Here is a 23,262-nt window from a genome sequence, read left to right on the forward strand (position 1 = left end):
ATGGGCCACAAGGGGATATGAGAATGAATTGAGATTTGTTAAATGGTTTAACTAATTCAAGTGCATTTAGAACATAATTAATTAGAGTATTATCTATGATATTATTTAGAGTGAATTTAAGTTCTCATTAAGTAATTGAAAAATTATTTGATAAATAATTTTAGAATTATGATTTATTTGTCAGAAATTAATGGCATCATTAAAATTAAAGTAAAAAGATAAGAGAAACAAGTTTTAGAATTCTTGAAAAACTCTTAAATGAGTGGGTAGTGTTCCAAATAATTTTTTACAAAATATTTATACAATTTCTTTATTTGAATTTTAATAGCATTTCTTTATAAGTTATTAATACGGTGATTCATAACAAAGAAAGAACATTTGATAGTTGAATATTATAATTTGAAAGGAACGGTTTTCAATAAATGTTTCAATCCTATGCACGCTTGATTTAATTAGAGTGACTAAGTTCAGAACACTGGATGCTAATGGCAGTTTCGTTAACCCTTGATTTGCCATGGTATATTTAGCTAGTAGGGTATATTAGAGGTGCTAGCCTTGTGTGCAGGCCAACACATGTGGAATGGAGGATGTAGTTTCGTAAATATAATCCACACCTATTATTCGTGAGCTTTGGGCTTGTGCTTTTTTTTTTTTGTGGCTTCTTGCCACGCTGGATTTGTTACTTACCCTTGTGAACTATATGTCTACACTTATTAATTGTTCTGATTAAGTCCTGTTGAAGAAAAGATTATGAAACTGTTTTCTTTAAATTTAATCTCAAGAAATAAACTACTCTATTTTTTTCTACTAAATGTGAATTTTATATTGAGTGATACATATATATATTCCAAGATGTTTAATGTGTTGAAATTTAATAATTTGAAATTTAAAATTTTAATAATTTCATTTGTATTAATGTATCTTTAATTTATATTATTTTTAATTGATTATTTTAGTAAATTCATAATTAGCTTTTTGTTTCCTTTCCATTATTTCCTTCAACTGTGAATTAGGACGCCACTCACTGAAAAAAAATTTTTTGATCTCAAATATTGAAATTGACCTTACATCTCCTGTTGATTATTGAGGGACACAATTGTTTTTGAAATTGTAGAAGTATGTGTTAGTTACTTTTGATGTAAATATATTTTAATTATGAAATTGTAACTTAGTGCTTCATGTATATCGTAATTAAGTCCTAATTTTATTTTGTTGATATATAATCTGTTGGTGTGAAGCTATTTTCCTTTGCTAGAATGATTGGCTGATTTTGTTATTATAGGAATTTGGAGAGGTTTAAGTTACAGAGGAAATTTTGTTGAAATTTTCATAAAATATTTAAGACTTTACAAACTTTATATAAACTATATATCGATAATTTGGCTTAATTTCTAGTGAATTATGGTCATTCATGGTTGTGATGACAGTGAGCCAATCAAATGCCAGAAAACCAGCAAGTACAACGAAAAATGGTTTGATGTCAACTAGTTTTCTTTTACTATCAGAGACGATGATCTCCATGATCTTTTGCTGTCAAATAGCTGTAAGTAGAACTGGAAATACGGGCGGGCTCGGCCCTTAAAGGCCTGGCCCTTATGGGCTCGACCCTTTAGGGCCTAAGCCCTAAAGCCCGGTTTTTCATTTTGACCCCCATTTTTCAAACCCGGCCCTTATATTCAGGGCTCAGGCCCAGGCCCGTAAGCCCTTTTTTAAAAATAAAAAAATTAAAATAAAATTAAACATTATAAATAAATTAAAATATTTTAAAATTAAAAAAATTAAAATCATCATAATTTTTTAGAAATTAAATAACATACATTAGAAGTCTAGTAATAAAATTTAAATCTTCATTTAAAAAATAGTTCATTTTTTTATAAATATACAAACATAATAATTATAGAAAAATAAAAGAATATCATAAATTTTATACTATACACTGATATTTATTAAATTATATTAAATTAATTTTAGAATAAATTAAAATTAATAATAATATAATGTATGTAGGATCAAGTCAGCAGGTCATTGATTTTAAACACGTATTTTACTAAAAATAATAATAATAAAAATAATATAACAAGGCTTGAAGGGTAGCTCGGGCCTGAGCCTTATTTTACAGGGCTTATCAGGGCCAAACCCTCAAGCCTGATTACTTTAAAAAAAATTATTTTTAAAGTCTGAACCCTTATTTAAACAGGGCATTCAGGCCCGACCCTTATTCCCGGCTCTAGCTGTAAGGTCTTCAACCATTCTCTCTCTCCCTTTTAGTACAAATTCTATTTTTGCTTCTTATTATTTGAAACAAAGATTACGCTTGTTCATATGCCACCGCTCGCTTGTTTACATTCCGTGGTTCAATGACTCTTCTGCAGATGCTTACTTGGCAAGGATAGGCAACAGGCAACACTGTACGCGAGGAACACACAGTTGACAGAAGATTGACGGCGGCAGCGAGCACAATCACTGGTCAGATCCGGCAGAGAAACGGAGAATGAGGTGAAGAGCTTTCAAGAATCGTGAAGCAGAGCAAAGGAGAGGATCGGCCAGTCACAGACTCGTGACTATCATGAAGATAATGAAGAGAGAGAACAAAAAAAAAAAGAAAAAAGCTCCCAACGTCAACCACCGTCTCACCGCTCGGCACAAAAGCTCTTTCAACTGGCTTTGCTGAAAATGCGCCTTAAGACTCGGTGCTCGTTCAATTTTATTTTGACCCAACAAGATTTATGAACTTTTAAAACACTCCATGCCAACCTAGGTTTTGGACCACTTCAACTTAAGTTAGGATGTTAATCAACCATATCTTTAATAGCAGCAATAATAAAATTATTATATATTTATATATGCAAACGTTTGAATCTAAATTTAGTCAAGATATAGTTGCTTGTCCCCATAACATGATAAATTTCGAGCAAAATGAAATTGGATTAGTTGATGGCTCAGTTGACATTAATGGTTTGTTGCTTGTAGAAGGTTCATTTATGATAATAAATGAAATTGAATTAAAAGTTTCTTTAAGGTTCGTTTAGTTTTAGAAAGAAATGAAATATAATAAATTGAAAAAATTAATATAAAAATAAATTAAATTGCCCTTTTCGCAAGGTAAAAATGATAAAACTCATTAATATATATTATAAATTTAAAAATTATTATACCCTCTAAAAATTTTATGAATCATAATTTCAAATCTCATGAACTAAATTACCCATTCTCTTTATGAATGTACTCACTTATCTTTTTTAATCATATTATTTTTATCTTTATTTTTTCAATCAATTTCATTCCATTTTATTTTAGTAAGCAAACAAGACATAAATATTTTGATTACTACCCAAGCATCACCGTTAGCTTTTGGCTATCCTCAAAGTAGGCCTTGTCTTTCATTAGGATAGCAAATTGACCAAAATCAATATCTACTCACTCACTTGAAGCCCTCCTCTCACTTGTTTAACATAATTTCACCTAGAACCATCTTTTTTTAGATGCTATTAACATGATCAGAGATCATATTATGAGAGACTAGATGATAATTTTTAACCATATCTTTAAAGAAAAGAACAAATGTAATGCTTATTGGCTTACTTGTTAGGCTTTAAATGAAATTTTAAACTCTATGATTCTTGTAATCTAATTGGTGGTGGTTGTAAAAGTCTTTTAAATTTTGATATGATTTAATTATTGTTTCTTACACGGTTTACCTTAACCTTGTTATTGAAAAAAAAAAAGAAAAGCGAAGAAGTGTTTGCCTTGAAACTATTAACATATTTATGCTTCATACGGAGTAGTAACTAAAATTCTGTGCTGTTTACGTTGGTCTCATACTTGTTAACTCTCTCTTGCCCCATGGCTATGACATGTTATCTTTTTAATTTCATTTGATCTTTTATAAACTAAAAACAAAAATTACGGGAGAGAGATAGCTTGAAAATTAAAGTCGACTAATGAGAGAAGAATATATATATATATATATATATATAAGTGGTGAGTTGCAATAATTATGTGGGAATTTCGAAACAGGAAGGGAATCAGGAAGATTACATGGTTGTTCAAAAGTAAGGAGAATAGAATACCTCGGACTATGTAAAATGCTTTAGCTAACTTCGGCAAGGCAGCGAATATATGCTTCCAAAACCACAAACATTACACACACACACACCCCTAAAAAATTTAAAAAAAAAATTACATCAAAAGATCTATAAAAAATTATTTGCAAACAAAAATAAATCACAAGTCACCATTAAAAAAAAAGGCCATATTCCATTTTAACAACAATAACTAACAGGGATAAATACTTTTGCTATTAACAAACTTGGTATTAATTGTTTGGTAATCCTATCTTATACCTATAGATACATGGGAGCCGTTTCGATTCTCATGGCTTGCATGATGAGTACCAATATAAACTATTAATATTCACATTAAATCTAAACAATCTATGTCTAATATAATTTTATTTTTATATTTTAATAAATTATTATTTTCATAGGCGCATAATTTAAAGGGAGAATAATAAAGAGATTCGAAAATGATCAATTAATTCAAGTTAGGTCCCAGATGCTAAACTTTAAAATTTTTTATAATTTAATGTTTCAATTTTGTAATTACATTGTGATAAATTTATAATTTATATTTCAAATTTTAATAAAAAATAAAATTTTTTATTTTTTAATTAAAATTTTAAAAAATAAGTTGTAAATTTATCACAACAAATTTATAAAATTGAGAGATTGAATTATAAATTTTAGAGTTTAACATTTAGGACCTAACTTAAATTAATTAATCCTTTTAAAACTTCATTGTCATTCTCCCTAATTTAAAATCAAGCTAATCTTATAAATGTCACTCTATCAAAGTATAATTTTTATATTCAATTGGTATTGGAGGTTGAATTGGGTCAAAGTCAGATTCGGTAGAGGTTAAACCAGCTTATATACATGTGTTATTTTAAATTTATATGATTTTTTTTTGAGATAAACATGTTTCAATACCACGACCCTAATTTTGAAAAATTAATTCTAGTATTGAATATTTCCATACTAAATTGTCCTGATAAACATGTTTAATTATGTAAATGTATCCATAATTTTTTCACATATCACAATACTACTATATATCAATACTTTGCCAAATACGCACACATGTCCAATATATATATATATATATATACACACACACACCAATACATTTTCATTTCAAATTTGCATTTGGTTATCAAATTTAGGTAGGAATTATAAAAATGATTGTTAAAAATTAAATATTCATATTAATCCCTATAAAAATATGTTTCCTTTTATTTATTTAAAATTTTGAAGAAATTTTGATAAAAAATTATTTTCAAGAAAGTCCCCTATAGAGGAGTTTTAAATTAATAAAATCCGATCAAGTTGACCAACATCATGTGGCCTTGCCCAAATTACCCAATATTTTTGGATCCTATTGAACTTGAGCTGTCAAAAACTCAAAATAATTCGTTGATCAAGTCAAGTTGAGAATTGAGCTGACCTTGATGAAAGATAAATGCACTGTAAATCTATTTTTTGTTTTTTAATTATATTAATTATACAGTCTGCTTATATTTATTTGAAAAAAGGACTGAATAAAGTATGTTTGATGGTCAAGTAAGGCATGTGAATCCTCCAATAATCATCAGCTTCTGCTTTTTCCTCCTATGCTTTTGGGCTCATTACCTTTTCCACTGTGCTCAGATGCACAAGATTCTCACCTTTTATTATTTTTTTGCCATTTTTAATTTTTAATTTTTTAAAAAAGTATTCCCCTGATCAACAGATTTCAATGTTTTAATTCTTTTTCCAACTCATAAAGATTTCCAGTTATATTCCATTTTCTGCTGCTAAATGAATAAATTGAGATAACATCTTCTTAATGAATAAATGAGAGAGTTTAAATTACACATCCTACCATAAACTGATAGACGATATTTAAATGACACAATTTTTTTTCGGGCTGAACAATTACACAATCTTTTTAATTATCATTATTACATGTCCAATTTTTGTCACAGTAAAGTATTTGCAGGATATGAAACAAAAAAGTGTATTCCAGAATCATGGCCATAAAAAAGTGTTTTACAGAATAATTTTTTTAATTAAATTTATATTTAAAAATATATTTAATTTTTTATTTTATCTTATTAAAATAAAAATTAAAATTATTTAAATTTTAAATCGACAATTAAATTATGGGCCGACTATTTATCTAATATATCTTCATAACATATTTAGTATAATAATCCAATCGTACTTTTTCCAATAAGAAGAGATTCGTACGAAAGATTTTTTTTTAAAATTTTAAGAAAATTATTGCGTGATTGAAGAATAATTTATTTATTTAAAATTAAAGTATAATATAATTGGAAGATTTGTTTTTTTTAATATAAGATATAATATAATATAATATAATTTAATTTAAAGTTAATGCGATGAAATGATGGTCAAAGAAGATGGATTATCTCTATCAAGGACCGGAACCGTTTGATTTGATGACGTGGCAAGCAGATTAAAACAAAAAAGTGATAAAGTAGTAGTGGGTAATTTGTCAGGGGTAATTTGGGAAATTCATGCAAGGAATGGGGGCGGCAGACTCTTCACACAGTGACGTGAGTGAGACGGTAAGGGTTCTCTTTCTTTCATCTGTCCACCGCTGAGCCTTCAAATGGTTTTTCAATTTTTTTTTTCTTTTCTTTTGTCTTCCCCCCCTCTCTCTAACCCAAAAGCATACTTCCAAATTTCCAAACTCAAAAACCGCCATAGTTGAGATCATTGATTGTTTGTCTCTCTCTTAAGCTTTTTTCCCCTTCACTTTTCCGCAAAGCCCCTTGATTCTCTCACTGTGCAGCCTCGGATTTTGCCCCTCAATCGAACTCTGATCCAGTGGGACTGTTGGGATGAGACTGGTTTTGAATGGGAAAATGCTGATGAAATGAACGCTTTCAAGTTTCGGGTCTTCCTTTCATGCCCTGTCTAGTAGTGTAACGGTCAGTGTACAGCTCTTAATGGCAAAGCGCGTGTTCGAAGTCTGGAAAGGAAGTAATGTAATGTTCTTTCTCTTTGCTTCTAGTTCTTCTTGTGCTCAATTTTAAATTGTACTAGTTGATGGTTGATATTCCATCTGGGTGCGCGCTAGGTTTGCTGTGGTTGTGGGAAAGTTTTAGGTTCCTGAATGGTTAAGAATGTAACTGAAGAGGGGAAATATTTGCTTCGTTTGTATCTTTATCTTTTAGGTTTTTCAAATTGATAAATCATGTGCATTCCGCAAGTGGTTTGAGATTATGCATTTTGGATATTCTACCTCGAGTAGACGTTTCCCTCAGCTCTTATTGTCTCTCTATTCTCTTCCCCGATGTGTTTGTTTATGTGCTGTTTGATGGGTTGGTATGAGCCAGCGGAGCCTTGGGAATAGTACTGAATGGGGTTACTTGATCCTACACTATTTCTGATCAATTACTTATCTTGGCAGTTGCTTGTCTACTTAACCATGAAGTAAGCTGCTCGTATTCTCGTTAGTAGTTGGAAAATGTATTAGAAGCAATGAATAAGCCTTATATGTACTTTTAAGCAATCAAGTGTTGGGCTCAACATGTTGAGTTGCTTTATCTTTTGGAAAAATTAGTAATAAAGATATAGAATTTGACAAATTTGATATTTTTATTTCAGTAGAGCTTCTCTGCAAGATAAGTCTGTAGATTTAGCCCAAAGAAAAGTTACCAATGTGAGCAAGCTATGAAGTATGTTTACTTTGGGATTTGGTTAATTTTCTGTTTGCTACATTGGGGTTTACATTGTTAGGGCGCAATAAATGTTGAGCTCTGTTTAAATTTTCTCCCTCTCAGTGTTGGAAAGATCTTTTGTTTTACACTTGCAGAGTTTAGTTTGCAAATAATGTTTGTATAAGATGCTGCGTCTCATATAAAGCAGCAGGGAGTGTTCTTTCAAAATTTCACCAAGTTGTTTAGACAGCTGGCACAGATCATTTAGAAATGGCTTTTCCCATATGCATGTTAAGAGTTAAGATACTGGTTTGAATGAATGAGTAATATCTGATATGGGTTTGATCATTGTTGGTGTACTCAGGTTATTTTGGCTTAACATGACAGGATTGGGCATCACGTTGATGTCTATATATATGTAATGTGGAGAGGCTTTTGATCCCCTTATGATTTGTGATTAAACACGTAAAGGATGAAAGAAAATTGAAGTCTATATATGATATATGCAATTTCTTTCATCCAAGGTATCACCAGACTCTTATTGTTTCACTATCTTGGACGCTTTAATGTGTTTAAACGTGAGGAATCTTCAATGCATACACTTGCTATAATAGATGTGCTTAAATTTGGGAATTTGGACTTTGAGGGTTTTCTTAATTACTATTATTATTATTATGAGAATTGGCGCTATGTTATTAATGAATTATGAATGTATCTATCTTTATTAACATGTATGGATCTGGAGAAGCTCAGTCACTTCATCTCTTGTCTATACAAAAGAAACTTAAAGATCTAAATATAAATAAGTTAAGTGATCAAAATGAGAATTAAGCTTATAAAAGAAGGAAAGTGTAGTTTATGGTTAATTATTTGAAGTTAAGAAAGTTCTCTTATTTTGACAAAAAAAGAAAAAAAAAGAAAAGAAAAGAAAAGAAAAGAAAAGAAAAGAAAGTTCTCTTATTTCTTTATTTTTGAAATGATAGTAAAACGCAAGAAAAGGACAAAAGTTTTGATATGCATCTAAATATGTAGCTACTGTCGAGACTCTAGCCTTTGCATTCTCCTCTGTTTTGCGACAGAAACTAAAGTTAGGTTGATGACCGTGAGTTTTCAGTATGGTTATGACTTATGATTTGTGATTCATTAAAAGAATGTACTGGTTTCCCTTCTCATGCATAGAGAGCTGACTTCTGGTTCAAGTTGGATATACATTGGGATGAGCATTTATTTATTTTGTTAAAGCTGAATGCCTTAGCTGATGACTGGTGAGATATTTTCCCAGGAGCCAATGATAGAAGGCATTCTGAATTCAATGAAACTTCAAAATGTCTTCCAATATGGCTGAGGAGGCATAATATTAGATAATTTCAATGTACGAATGAGGAGTTCTCGATGTAAGTTTCTTTGGAATATAATTTGGTGTATGCAGTGCATGTGAGGAGTTTTTCCCGCCTGGAATTGGGATTAGGCTTTTAACATGGAGCTTTGATTGCAAAGGGAAGTGGATAAGATTGCTTCAGTAGCCAAGGATCAATCTAGTTTAATGCTTGGTTTTATGGTCCATGTGTAATAATGATCATAGTTGAGAAAGAAACTCTTTATATAACTTCCTAACAATCAATCTTGTGTTTACAAAATGCTAATTGATTATTAACCTACTGTATCATGTTTCCATGGTTATTTAATGTCTTTTTAAGCAAATGGCTATTTTCAAGACTTGCTTCTTAACTTATTGGAACCATGGCAGAAAATTCTCCTTTTTCTGAACATCTGTTGTCTGTGGGACTTTTGCCAAAATCCTATTCTTGGTTACTGATTCCATTAATTGCTCTCGATCATGATTATGGTATTACTTCTTTGTTGATGTTGTTTGATAAAAAGGGGGGGGGTTTGATTTCCAACTTTGCAAGTTGTGAAAGTTATTTTATCTCCAGGGCCAATTAGAAGTTCTGGAATAATGCATCACACAAGTTTGTCCCTTTACAATGTCTGAAAATGGTGTCCTATCATGAGACAACTATAATATAGCAACCCTAGTGAGAATGTGTGGATTTGAAAGGAATATATTAATGTTTTTGGCCTTTGTTTAATTTTCCTTTCTAAGTTCTAATAATATCCTCTTGGTATCATGAAGCACCATGCTGTTGTAGTTCTTGCATTTCGGTAGTGGCATGAACCTGTCATCCATGATTATACTTGTTTTATGATATGAAGTTGAATATTGAATACCATGATCTTGTTTCCATTATGTGTTGTGATTTCTTCCATCTCTTTCTCATTATGCTCATGACTCCAGTCCCTCCTCCCCATGCAAATGAAAACAATCATGTTGCCTATAAATAAATAGAAGAGATCATGATGCCTTCTTTATAGCTTATAGCATGGTTTGAAAAACTGAACCAGTCCAACCGGTGAACCGGCGACTCGGCAGTGTGTCCGGTCTGGTTTGATGTCTTTTTAGGTTAAAAGCCGACCCGGGTGACTCGAGGAAAACTCGGATCGACCATTTCATCTCATGGGGTTGGACGGGTTGAATGAGTCGATGCTTCTTCCTCCTAAAACTGGAAAATGCCTGGTCTTTGGTTTACAAAAAAAAAATAAAAAATAAAAATAAGTAAAGAATAAAAAATCAGAATCAGATGAAAGAACAAGCCTAAATGATGCATGCCTTTTGTTATTCCTTTAATCCTTCATCTTCACTTCACTATCCTTCCACATCGACGACAGCACCTGGCAGTCTGGCACACCTGACAGATCCCAATTGCACTCTTACTAGTGAATCTGAACTCAGCAATGATCTTTCCACCATTGATTCTGACATCCTTCTTGGCCGGAGAAGGCGAGGAAGCAGCAGCTGCAGCAGCTGTAGTGTACTCAGTGATATGGAAAAGGATGGTCAGACAAAATAGAAGAAGCTGATAAAATGAAGATGGGAGATGAGAAAATGAGGACGGAAGAGGGAAAGTAATGGAAATGAAAAGGTGAAAACCAGAGAGAAGGAAAAAAAAAAAAGTTGAGAAGTGCCTTCTTTTGACCAAAGGGTTAAAGTCATGAATATAAAGGCAAATGAGAAGTGCGGTGGGCTAAGTGTAAAAACCAAGAGATAAAATCATGATTCCAAATAGTTGATGTGAACATGCTCTTCTTGTTTTTCGAAAAGGAGGGGTGCTGTGCCCAATAAGTTTAACTTTTAAAGTTTTATTTTGATTTGGTTATTATTATTATTTATTTAAAATCTATTTTCTTATATTATGAGTTGTATTATTATTTTATACTTAAAATAATAACATATACTTAAAAATATATTCATATTAATTACCTACTTGTTTGAAACCATGAAAGTTGTTCTATATGAGTTTATGAGATATTAAGTCTTGAATATGGATAGACGTATTGAGAATTAATGTGATTTTGTTGAAATTATATTATTTTATTATGACTAGTTTGACTTCGGTTTGACTCTCGGTTGAACCTTTTAACCCTTGACCTCAACCAGTTCAATGACCGGTCCGGTTTTTAGTACTTTGGCTTATAGTTGGTCTTGAATTATTACATTCTTGTCAAATGTTATTGCTTATTTTACTTCTAACTCCATTAATCTTATGCAGAAGTTCATATGCGGAGGGAGGTTAATGTTTGGGCCTGATGCTAGGTCTCTGCTCGTCACTTTGTTGCTGATTACTGTTCCAGTTATCATATTTTGTGTATTTGTAGCAAGGCATCTTCGACATGAATTTTCTTCATATAACGCTGGACATGCCATTCTAGTGGTAGCAATTCTCTTTACTATTTATGTAAGTTCTCTTAAGCTTTTCTTCATTTAGTTTTTAAATATCTAATACATCAATCTCTCTAATTCCATAGTTGAAACCTGCTATACATTTCATTACATTGTCAATCTGTTTCAGAGACTCTCTGAAATAAATTTGGACAATAAAATAAAACATATAACAGGTTTCAACTTTGGATGTTAGAAAGACCCCACTTTCTTTCAACTATATTATCAGTCAATTCCTCTCTATTTTCTCAATTCATCTACCTTTAACACCTTCTCTCCATTTTTTTGATATAATTAAGTAAGTTGACAACAATTTTGTTGAACATGTCTATTGTTAACTTGAATAAAACGTTATCTCTTAATTAACAATTAGGTCTTGGTATTTCTCTAAATTATTATAATCTCCAGCTGCATTACTAGATCACAAATCTTTTATTAGTTTTCCATTTTTACCTTCGTTGCTTCACCTGCTATACAATATTTGTTGTAGCTACTCTTTGATCTTTTATTTCAATAATTTTTTCTCCTTAGCAAAGTAGATAGAAATATATTTTGTAAAACAAGCTTCTGCCAGCATATAGTGATTCACAAGGTGACCATTGTTGAGTTGAGTCCTTCATGTTGCATGTGCACCTTCCTGGTTCCTTCCAACCAAAACACGCCATATGGATGCAGCCAGAACCCATATTATGTTCCAACTCTTTTCTTCCTCCTCTATATCTTCATGACTTAAGACCGAGAACATCTGATCTGTAGCTGCTTAAGTCTGGTAAAATAGAATAGATGGAAACAAATTATTGATGTATTTATTGATGCCATCTCTTTCTCTTTCCAACTTTACTAATGTTGAGAGCTGTTTTCATGATCATGATGGCATTTTCTCTGCCTGAACCAATGCTTGAGTTGCAATTTCTTCAAGATATTGAAAATTCTGAACTTATTTTATATAAGCTTTCGAGAGTTAATACAGCTAAAGTATTGAAATGATGATGCATTCCTTCCAACATAGTATAAGCTTTCAAGATATTCTTGATGTATCTCTTGATGTGAGCCCTACAAACTATCTCGAGTAGTGTTGGGAGCTGATTTGATGATCATGATAATGCTTTTTCCTTATTTTATCCATGTGTCAGCTGAAGTTTCAACTAAGATATTGATAAGTCTACATGTTTTCAGTAAGTTATTAAAAGTTGGGATAAGTTGAATTATTTGAAGTTTCTGTTATGCATTCCTTTGAGATGTCAAAATTCATCTTCAAATGTGCTTAAATGAAGTACCTTTTTTATTGCTTCATTTTTGTTTCTTAAAATGACTGTTTTCATAGGGCTGGTCTTTGACACAATATAATCCCTTGGTCTGTTGTTATAGGTGCTGGTCATTCTCTTTCTTACTTCATCTCGTGATCCGGGCATTATTCCAAGGAATTCACATCCACCAGAGGAAGAATTTCGTTATGACTCTTCAGTTGGTGGTGAAGTTGGGGGACGACAAACACCAGGTCTTCAGTTCCCTCGAACAAAGGATGTAATGGTCAATGGCCGTACTGTAAGAGTGAAGTATTGTGACACTTGTATGCTGTATCGTCCTCCTCGTTGCTCACATTGCTCTATTTGTAACAATTGTGTTGAGCGATTTGATCACCATTGCCCTTGGGTGGGACAATGCATTGGACTGGTATGACAATTGACTTGGGAGATTTTTTTTTTTTTTTTTGTGTTTTTATTTCTACTGATGATCTTAACTTGTTGCTTGTTTTGTTTTTTGCCTGGTTATTCTATTTGCAGAGGAACTACCGTTACTTCTTTCTGTTTGTTTCTTCAGCAACCCTTCTTTGCATCTATGTCTTTTCCTTCTCAGCTTTCTACATTAAGGTTCTGATGGATAATTATCATGGGACAGTTTGGAAGGCAATGAAAGAATCTCCTGCGTCTGTGATACTAATGGCTTATTGTTTCTTCTCCTTGTGGTTTGTTGGTGGGCTTACAGGCTTTCATTTGTACCTCATAGGCACTAATCAGGTCAGTCGATTACTTACTACATTCATGCTTGATATTTTGTTTATATTTGTTGTTAAGCATGCTTCTTTATTAGATTCTTACTAAGGCCTTTTTTGGTTCGGGGAAAAGATTTTTAATGGATGGAGATAGGAATGGAAATGGGAATATAATGGACATAAGCATGGAAAAATAATGGTTGGTGTATGTGTGATAGGAAACAAAATGTTTTACTGAGTGACGTTTGGTAAAATATAAAAGGAGGTAATGAAAATAATTTAAGCAAAGCCTAAACTTCCCCTCTTAAATCAGAAAATAACATGGCAGGGGCATTTTTGATGTTTTCATCTTGATTCCATATTATACAGTAACTGTCCTCTATATCTATGGGAACCTCATATGCCTTAGACATTGTGCCGGAATCCCATGTTCTCTCCTTTCTGAAGTCATGGAAGCATAAACTTGCCTGCATCTTTCCTTTCCTTTGGCATATATCAAATGAAGTCGAAGTGAATACACAGACAGAACCATTTAAATTTTTTATCGCCATATCCCTTACCTCGTAGAAAGAAGTTTAAAAACCTTTAGTGGGTCACTGCCCAACTTTTACAATATACTGCTAGCTCATAGACTTGGTGATGGTGAATTTATATACCACCAGGTACCTTATTTGGAGGAAAGCCTATGATTAAACTTTTTATCTTTATGAGCTTTGTGCCTTTTGAAGGTGGAACAAGGACAGAATCATGAAAATTATAGATGAATCAAATAGCGTTTGTTCATCAAGAGGGATAGAGTTGGTCAACTTTCCCACTTGGACATTGATCTGCGAAAATGGCTTTAGTGTTTGGGATAGAGAGTGCTTCCAGTCGATATCCATATAGTTCACAGTGCCATTGATTTACTTCCTTGAAACTGATTCTTACTATTCTTTTTCTACTTGAGTATCTTCATCACCTTAGTTGATACCCCTTGTTTTGCAGACTACCTATGAAAACTTCCGGTACAGATCTGACAGCAGAGTTAATGTTTATAATCAAGGCTGTTTAAATAATTTTCTTGAAGTATTTTGCACCAAGGTAAAGCCTTCAAGGAACAATTTCCGGGCTTTTGTCACTGAGGAGGTACAGAGGCCACCCTCGGCAGTCACTCCCCGAGAACCTGAAGCAGATGATCTGGGTGGAGATCCCCGTCGTAAGGTTGAAGATGATCTGGATATTGGTGAAGATTTATTGAAGATTTCACAACGGAGGAACATTGAAGAAATTGATGAGGATATTCGCAGCAGAGGAAGCAATGGACTTCCCCATAATACTTCTGAAGTTGATTCAGCTTTTGGTTCTGATCATCGCGCCCCTTCGATCAGATCCGACATCCGGCATTCGAGTTGGGGAAGGAGAAGTGAGAGCTGGGAAATCGCACCAGAAGTCCTTGCCAATTCAAATGTCACTGAAAGCAGAAGCTACACTGCTGCAAAGGAGGTGAGATGATTCTTCCTTGAAATTCAATGAATCATCATCCATAGAAAATGTAAAATCATTTCAATTTTTCAAGAGATTAAAATGGAAATGGGGTGTTGAATTGATTGGTCCTTTCAATATAAAACTTAGATTGGCCATTTTGTTGTAATCCTAGCCCCTTAGGAAAGCATATAAATGTGTGTTCGTTTTTGTTTTGAGAGGCGAAGAGATATTGTCTTGTTCAATTTCTGTCTTTCCTTCCTCGAGTGTGTATGGTATCTCAGTACTGCAGGCTTATTCTTTTGTTTGTATAGCTAGTTATGATACTGAGGAATTTCCCCAACTGTAAAAACTTAGTCATGTCCATGGAGATTTGTGAGGCCTCTTTTCATCCATCAACAATATGTGATCTTGTTGAAAAAAGCCAAAAAAAAAAAAAAAATCTCATTCCCCGACCCTCCCCACATTTTTTTTTTCGGGGGGGGGGGGGGGAGTAGATTCTATTTAGTTTATTCACAAATGAATTACATACTGATTCTGGTTACATTCATATTTATTCACAGAAGAATGACCTTTTCTTTGAATTGTATTTCTACTGCTTTCTGAATTAGTGAGTGTATGGCCAAAAAAAAAAAGAATTGGTGAGTGTCATATACTTTCGATAATCCATTAACTAATTTTTTTGGGCCAAAAAAAATTAGGACGCCCTAATTTTTCTGCATAATATAATTATATTGACATATTTAAGTATATTTTGTTTTATGGTTCTAATATTTGTTTTTCTAGGGGTCCTTGCTATGATGGGATAGTTTTGTGGCTTATCCGTTTGGAGTCGTGTTATGATATTTGAAGGCTTTCGTGATTTTGTCTTGTAATCTCATATCTTACGCGAATTGAATAAAACTCATCAAAGTATGGAAAAATTGTCATGAAATGCAACTAAATGCCTTTCTATAGAATCCATAATCATAATAACTATATAAACAAATATAACTTTTTTTTTTTGGCCAATTATGAACAAATATGACATTCCTTTTAAACGATGACAATTTTTTCTTGGAAATGTTTTACATTTTGAAAATCAAAAGAATGTTATTGGTGGAATAAATTAAAAAAAAAAAATTGATGCAACTAAACTCGGGTACTTAAGTTGCCCAAAAATGGGATTAATTTATTTTATTAAAATTATAACTCGTATTTTTATTTGGGGAATTAAATATTAATTTTAATTTTTACCTACTATATTTGTCAAAAAAAGAAAATACTAGATTTTTATTTTTTTGCTTTACTAATTGTTAAATGATTTAAATCTTATCTTACCAAATAGAACACACTTTTTTTTTAATCAAAACTTGAAAATGTAGGGCCCATTTAGAAACTTGTTTTGAGAATAGTTTTCTGTTCTTCAAAATAAAAGAATAAAAAAATTTGTTTGGTAATGTGTTTTCAAAAGGTGTTTTGGAAAACAAAAAAAACAAAACATTGTTCTGAAGAACAAAAAAATAAAAATAATTTTTAAGTGTTATGTGATTATTGTTTTGGAGAACAAGGAAGAATGAAAAAACTACCTATTTTTATTATTTTTTTATTCTCAAAACATGTTCTACAAAACACCAATTCTCAGAACAATAAAATAAAAACATTTTCAAACAGCCCCATAGTCATTTTATATTTCCTCTGTCTTTATTCTTGTCCTCAAAAAAAAAAAAGAAGAAAGCAAAATGTAAGAATTATTTTTTCCTCTTTAGTTTTGTTTTCCATTTAATAGCACGTTATTTTAAATCTTAACTAACTACTTTCATTTAATTCCCTCCATTTAACATGAGTATTATTAATAACAAGTAATGCTTGTACCTTCAAATTTAGAATATGACATACATTTTGAGACAAAATAGAAATACAAACCAAGATAACAAGTAAATAGAAATGGAAGAATTACTATTAATAGGCAAATCAAAACTTAAAGTAATCAAAACTAAAAAACCACCACTATTAGTGATATCCTTGCAGCCATTGGCTAACAAATGAGCTTGCTTCTTGTTCTCAAACACAAAATCTATATTATTTAGTTCTTGTAATTAAATAAAACTAGTTGGCATTTCAATGAATAAGTTGTGTTTAAATTTTAGACCTGTCTTCTATAATGAAAATATATCACTCTAGTTTTTAATATCAAACAAAGTTTGAAAGTTTGTTTGGTCTTATATTATATATATATATATATATATAACGAAATTAAAATAATTAATGTTTCCCCCCCAATTTTTCTCCAACATATATTCATTGTAATTTTAATTTTTAAACAACGATTTATTATATTCATTAATTACAAAGAATGTTAAAAATTGTAAAGTTACATATATATATATATATATATATATTTACAATTTTAAGGTTACGTTGTATTTTGAACTTTGTCTTATATTTAAGACCAGAGGCGGTATATATGAAAAAAATCCTTCAAAATTGAATTGAAATATAATGGAAGTGCTTTTTAGGGGGGGGGGGGGAATCATATTGGAAATATAAATGAATAAAAGTAGAATTTTTAAAATAGTTTTCAACGATAATTTTTTGTTGAAAATCATTTGATTTTTTGGGCCCCCATTTGAAAATTTAGTTGGTTAAAATCTCTTCTTTTTTTTTTTTTCAATTTTCAGATAAAATATAGTATTAATACAAGTGTTCCAACCAAATTCCTAGTAAGTGGATTCAAGGTTGATGGCTTAAAAAAGTGGATTTAAGACACTTGGGAAATGGTCTTCATTAGATGCAGATAAGGAAAACGAATGAAAATATCTTCTTTTCAATCATCAACAGGCAATTGAAAAAAATGTTTCATTAATTTCTACTTCTTATGACCTAATTCTAAGTCACTCCCAATTCACCTCCAACCATTCCCTCAAAATTAAAATCAAGATTTTATATCGCAATAAAAAGTTTAACTTTGAGGACTTAAAAACAATCAATATAGAAAGTCTAATTTTGTATTTACCTTTAAAGTCGCTATAAAAAGTGTAATTTTAGTGATAACTTTTATGCTTTGTTTGGACAGAAAAAATGTGAAAAAATGAAAAACTAGAAGAGTAAAATAGGAGAGAAAATAACATTTCTTTTATTTGGATGAGGAAGGAAAAATGAGAGAAAGCAAAAATTGAAAAAAAAAAAATGAAGTACGAGACCTGTCATATTTTTCTTTCAAGTCCTCAAGTTCTCCCCACACGCCAAGATATTTTTGGAAAGAAAATGATTCTTCTATGTCTGCCTTGACTCCCATGGTTTTTTTTAATAATCCTTGGTCTTTGCTATGATTCACGCGTTTTATCTCTCTAGATATAGAAAGTGAGACTTTAAGTGAGGAATCTTAAAATTGCCATGAAAAGTCACACTTATGGCGGCCATTTGATTAAAAAAATGTAAAAGTTGGCAGCGAAATTGAGGTTGATATTAAGTTTGATTTTCAAATTATTGCATGCTTGACTAGATTGCAAATAGGTATCAAATATTATTAGTTTCCAAATCTATAATTCTTGAGACGTTGATGTTAATTGCGAGTAGGATTTATTTCATATAAAGCTCAATCCTCTCTAAGATTTTATTGCTCGATGGTAATTAGATTTAGAACTTTCAATTAAAGTTTTCAAAGTCTCTTTTTAACTTTTCGATAATCAATTAAGGATTGATTGAAAAACCGAAAATTAAATATTTTTTAATTACAATTTTTTTGCCAAATTTTTAATGAAAATTTAATGTCTAAAATATTTGAAATCTTCTTAAAAAATTCACCTGGTGCCCAAAAATTTCTTCAAGAATATTCCGCTTCCCAAATGGCAATTATTTTCTCACAATCAATCTCCTTCCAGTTTTCCAGAAACAAACATTCTAACTCTAAAATCCCACTATATGATCAATCATCAAATAATTATATTTCATAACGGAACATAATCTTGAATAAACATCTTTTCAAACGACACCAATCGCTTCAAAACCTGGTTGGTTGCTAAAATAGGTAAAAACGACGCATCTTTGAAAGCAAACGCACTCTCACATTTTCTAAGACAATTCAAAGCATTAGAGAAACCATAATCACACCCAATAGGATCTCTCCAAACCCTAGAACGTGTCCTCTTGAGCGTCGTCGTCACTTGAGCATAAGACTTCATGCATGTTTCGAACAATGGCACGTATTCTGATCTCATTTTGTGGCTCCTTAACATTCTGTATATGTGATTCGCAGAGATCCCAGAAATGTCTATGGCTATCCCAATAGCTATTTTGATCTCGCCAACTTTGTTCCTTGGTGATCTAGAGAGCCCAAATTTGGCGAATCTGACACACAACTTAGGATTCCTCGTCTCGAAACAGACCTCGTTAACGAGGAAGTTTGCTCTGTCAGATGGAGAGGACGAGGATGATTCCTCCATTAACCATCTTGGTTTTGTTAAGAGATCAGGAGGAGAAGATGAAGAAGAAACAATGGTTGAGAAAAAGAATAAACATGTGTTTATGATAAATAATAATCGAGAAGTAAGAAGAGCCATCATGTTTTTATTTTTATGAGTTTGTTATTTTCTTCATGGTATTGTGTTTTCTTAAAGCCATTTAAGGATAGTTATATTGTGAATTTTTTTGAGAGAGAAATTCAATGAAAGAAAAGAAAAAATAGGATGGCTACTTATAGCATAGATTAGTCTAAAATTAGGGTTTCTTTCTAAAATGTGGCTTTAGAGTAAGAGATACATATTTGGTCAATGTTTCGAAGTGAGAAACAAAGTAGAAAAAAGATGCCAAACTATTGTCAAACATGCAGGTTCTGATCTCCTTTCTCCACAATGCGATTCACTTGCAAAATTTTTAATTCATTTTTATTTTAATTTTCTTCTCTTGTACGTAGGGCTTCTTCACAATTTCATGTTTTCTCTACAATTAATTTTATTAAAATAGATCAATTTTCAAAATTAATTAATTTTAAAAGATGTCTCATTTTATAAATTTTAAAAATGTCAAGTGTTTTGACATGAATCCTTCATTATGGATGGGGAAAAAAATGAGAAGGAAGAAAAATAAGGAGGGAAAACTCTTAAAAATAATTAAAAAATTATTATTTTTGAAAATTTCTCTTCTTAATTTTCTATCTCTTTATTTTCTTCTCACCTTTTTCCTCTATCTAAACCAAACTGAAAAGAATATGTTATATAAAAAGCCAAATTACCTATGTGTACACACATACTAATATAAAATATGAAATTTATACCCTCATATCTACACCGGTTATAGCGTCTATGGTGTAAAAATCAGAGATGGTGGCAATTTCATAAATAAATTTTTTTTCAAACAATATCTATACCAGTTCTAGTCTACCGGTGTAGGTGTACATATCTACACCGAGTTTAATCCTAACCGGTGTAGATATGTCTATATTTTTAAAAAATAAATATCATTTTTGTCACATCTACACCGGTTATACTTAGTACCCGGTGTAGATTATTATAGTTTATTTTTTTTCTTTTTTTATTAACTTATCTACACTGGTTGCATATATACTTGGTATAGATAGTTAATTTGTTTTTTATATAAAATTGTGCCATATCTATACTAGTTACCACATGTAATCAGTGTATATGTGTTTATTTTTTTACAAAAATTTCTGTACCCATATCTACATTGGGTTTACCGTTTAACTAATGTAGATATGGTATTCTTCTTAATCACTCATCCTTCATTTTTAGTTTTCAAAATTTGCAATACTCATGTCGAGAGATCAAAAACCCTCCTCATTCATTTTTTGTTTTCCAAATCTCCATTACTCATGTCGAGAGATAGCTTTGATCTTCCTTCCACCTATTTCATTCCTTCACCCTTCTTTCTTTGGCCTTCTCTATCATTGTGGCATTGTCAGTGGTCGTGGGTATATTGTAATTGGTCAAGATTATCTCTTGTGCCAAAATCTTCAAAACCTTTCTCCCTTCTCTGCTGAAATCTCTTGCAATTGTTCGAGATTTGCTGAATTCTTCTAGTGTTGAAACACTATCGCCAAGACGTCCTTCACCGCTGGTGACTGGTTTAGTGTGTGTGGATAAAGATTCTCCCTCCCTTATTCGTGGTTTAATCACGAAATCCTCTGTCCTTTTTGTGTTGTTGGACTTCTGAGGTGAGGAGCTTCGATTCTTTATTTATTGTTATGGATTGAGATTAATTATTTATTGGGTACTTGTGTTGTGTTTGAAATCTTTCCCTTCTTTTCTCTACTAATTTGTGTATAATGATATGAAACACATTCTAGATGACGGTTGAAGCATATCAAGGTTTAATTCGATCAAATTCTGCTACCTTCATTAACAACATTAAATCCAATTCAATTTCAAGACAATTTGAACATAATAGGTAGTGGAAGAAGCTCCTAAAATTTTCCCTATGAAATAGTAATGCTAACCTCCTCTACATTTTGTCTCCAGCTTTTTTTTTTGAGTTTCCAATATGTTGATTGTAACAACCCTAAAAATACAACTCATTTTTCCAAAACAAATTAACAAAACTATATTCATAGTTTCCAATATGTCTGTGCATTCCATGGAGTTGATGCATAGAAGTGCCTAATCCCATAATTTTCTAAAAAGTAGAGCACCTTCTCTTTGTGCGAAATGGTGCTTTTTGATTCTGTAATTTTGCTTACTTTCATAGTAGTCAATGGATTGACACATACCTAGAAAGTGGGCTACAAATGAAATGATCATATTGCATAGGAAGATAAATTGATATACACAAAAAAAAAAAAACAAAGGCAAAAAAATAAGTTGTTTAATTTGTGGAATGTTCATAGGGGGTGCACTAGAAAATGAAAGAAGGGAAAGGAGATATCATTGATTGGTCATTACTAGTTTAATCACAAATTAACACTGATAATTTTTAACTTAATTATTGTTAAGGAGAGTAATTAATAATTATGGTCTTAATGGACTATATTTAAACTTCCTAGTAGCCAGTAGTCACTTTTAATTTGACTTCTTGAGTTATAGCTTATTACCAGGTGCATTAATTTGTATCTTCTATCATAAAGTTGTATGCATGATCTTGGTAATTCTAGCACCAAATTGCCATTTTTGTATTTTCATTGGAATTGAACTAGGTATTTTTAATTGATTTTGAATTTAAACGAGTTGGGTTGTGTCTATATAAATTTTATTAGGCTAGTTTATTTCCTATGAATTAAATTATTGTGACATCATTACTAGTTTATTTTTTGTACGCTGGTAGAGTGTTGATAAAGGCCTAAGGCTATTAGACATTGCATGTGACTTTATTTTTTTTAAATAACATTATTTTCTCCTTATATTTTTAATTATAAATTTATTGAAAAGTCTAACTTTTAGAAGAGACTCTACTAAATTTTTTTAAAAAATTATTGTTTTGCCCCTTCTTCTTTATGGAAAGGGCTAAAATATAAAGTTGGCTTCCCTCCTACTTATTAGCCAGGAGGAAAATCAACTCTAAAAAATATTCTCAAAAAATTAGAAATTTTTAAATTAAATTGAAAATTATTGTGTTAGCATGCTTGTTTCTTATTTTTTTTTAATATATAACTCTTTGTTTGGCCCTATCCTAATGGATTTAGTGATAATCTATGAACTCTGTCATCTTTTAGGAAGATAAATTAAACATGAATCTTAATTGGATAGATGCTAAAGGAACAAGCCTAGAGTATGCTAATGGGGTTAAGGGGTTTTTGAAATTTGCTTAAAATAATGCTGAAAATGATAGTATGAGGTTTTATTATTTTTGTAGGGATTGTTTAAATGAGAGGTGGCTAAGTGCAGATAAGATATATGAACATTTAATTTGTGAGGGGTTTCTCAAAAGTTATAAAGTATGGATATGGCATGGTGAAAGACTGAATATGTTGATGTTGAGTACATCTCAATCGCGGCATGTTGATGTTGTTGTTGATTATGATGATGATATAGTTGATCAGTTAGAGGACATGATTCGTGATGTGGGTAAAGAGGATTTTGAGCAATCCTAAGCGTAGAATAATATGTGCAGTGATGCAAAGACACCTTTGTATCTAAGGTACGAGGAATTTAGTTTGTTGAAATCAATGTTGTAATTGGTGAACTTGAAAACTAGATCTGGGTGAAGCAATAAGAGTTTTATAAAAATGCTTGAGTTATTCAAATTCATGCTTTCAAAAGAAAATGTGTTGCTAGTTCATTACTATGAGGCGAAGAAAATTCTATGCCCACTGGGCATGGAGTTCAAGAAAATACACACATGTCCAAATGACAATATACTATACAAGAAAGAGCA

The 23,262-nt window shown here is 31.4% G+C and overlaps 1 protein-coding gene across 1 annotated transcript; it reads left to right on the forward strand.

Annotated features, from left to right (window-relative positions):
* Window positions 1–6,682: 6,682 nt before the first annotated feature.
* LOC129318208 (protein S-acyltransferase 8-like) lies at window positions 6,683–15,349 on the forward strand. Its single transcript, XM_054962848.1, has 5 exons — window positions 6,683–7,051; window positions 11,335–11,520; window positions 12,873–13,178; window positions 13,289–13,522; window positions 14,482–15,349. The coding sequence occupies exons 1-5, from the start codon at window positions 7,013–7,015 to the stop codon at window positions 14,986–14,988; spliced, it is 1,272 nt and encodes a 423-aa protein (XP_054818823.1). The 5' UTR covers window positions 6,683–7,012; the 3' UTR covers window positions 14,989–15,349.
* The last annotated feature ends 7,913 nt before the right edge of the window (window positions 15,350–23,262 follow it).

Source organism: Prosopis cineraria, unplaced genomic scaffold, assembly GCF_029017545.1.
Source record: "Prosopis cineraria cultivar Desert tree isolate PC_DT_omini unplaced genomic scaffold, ASM2901754v1 PC1, whole genome shotgun sequence".
Classification (NCBI taxonomy): domain Eukaryota; kingdom Viridiplantae; phylum Streptophyta; class Magnoliopsida; order Fabales; family Fabaceae; genus Prosopis; species Prosopis cineraria.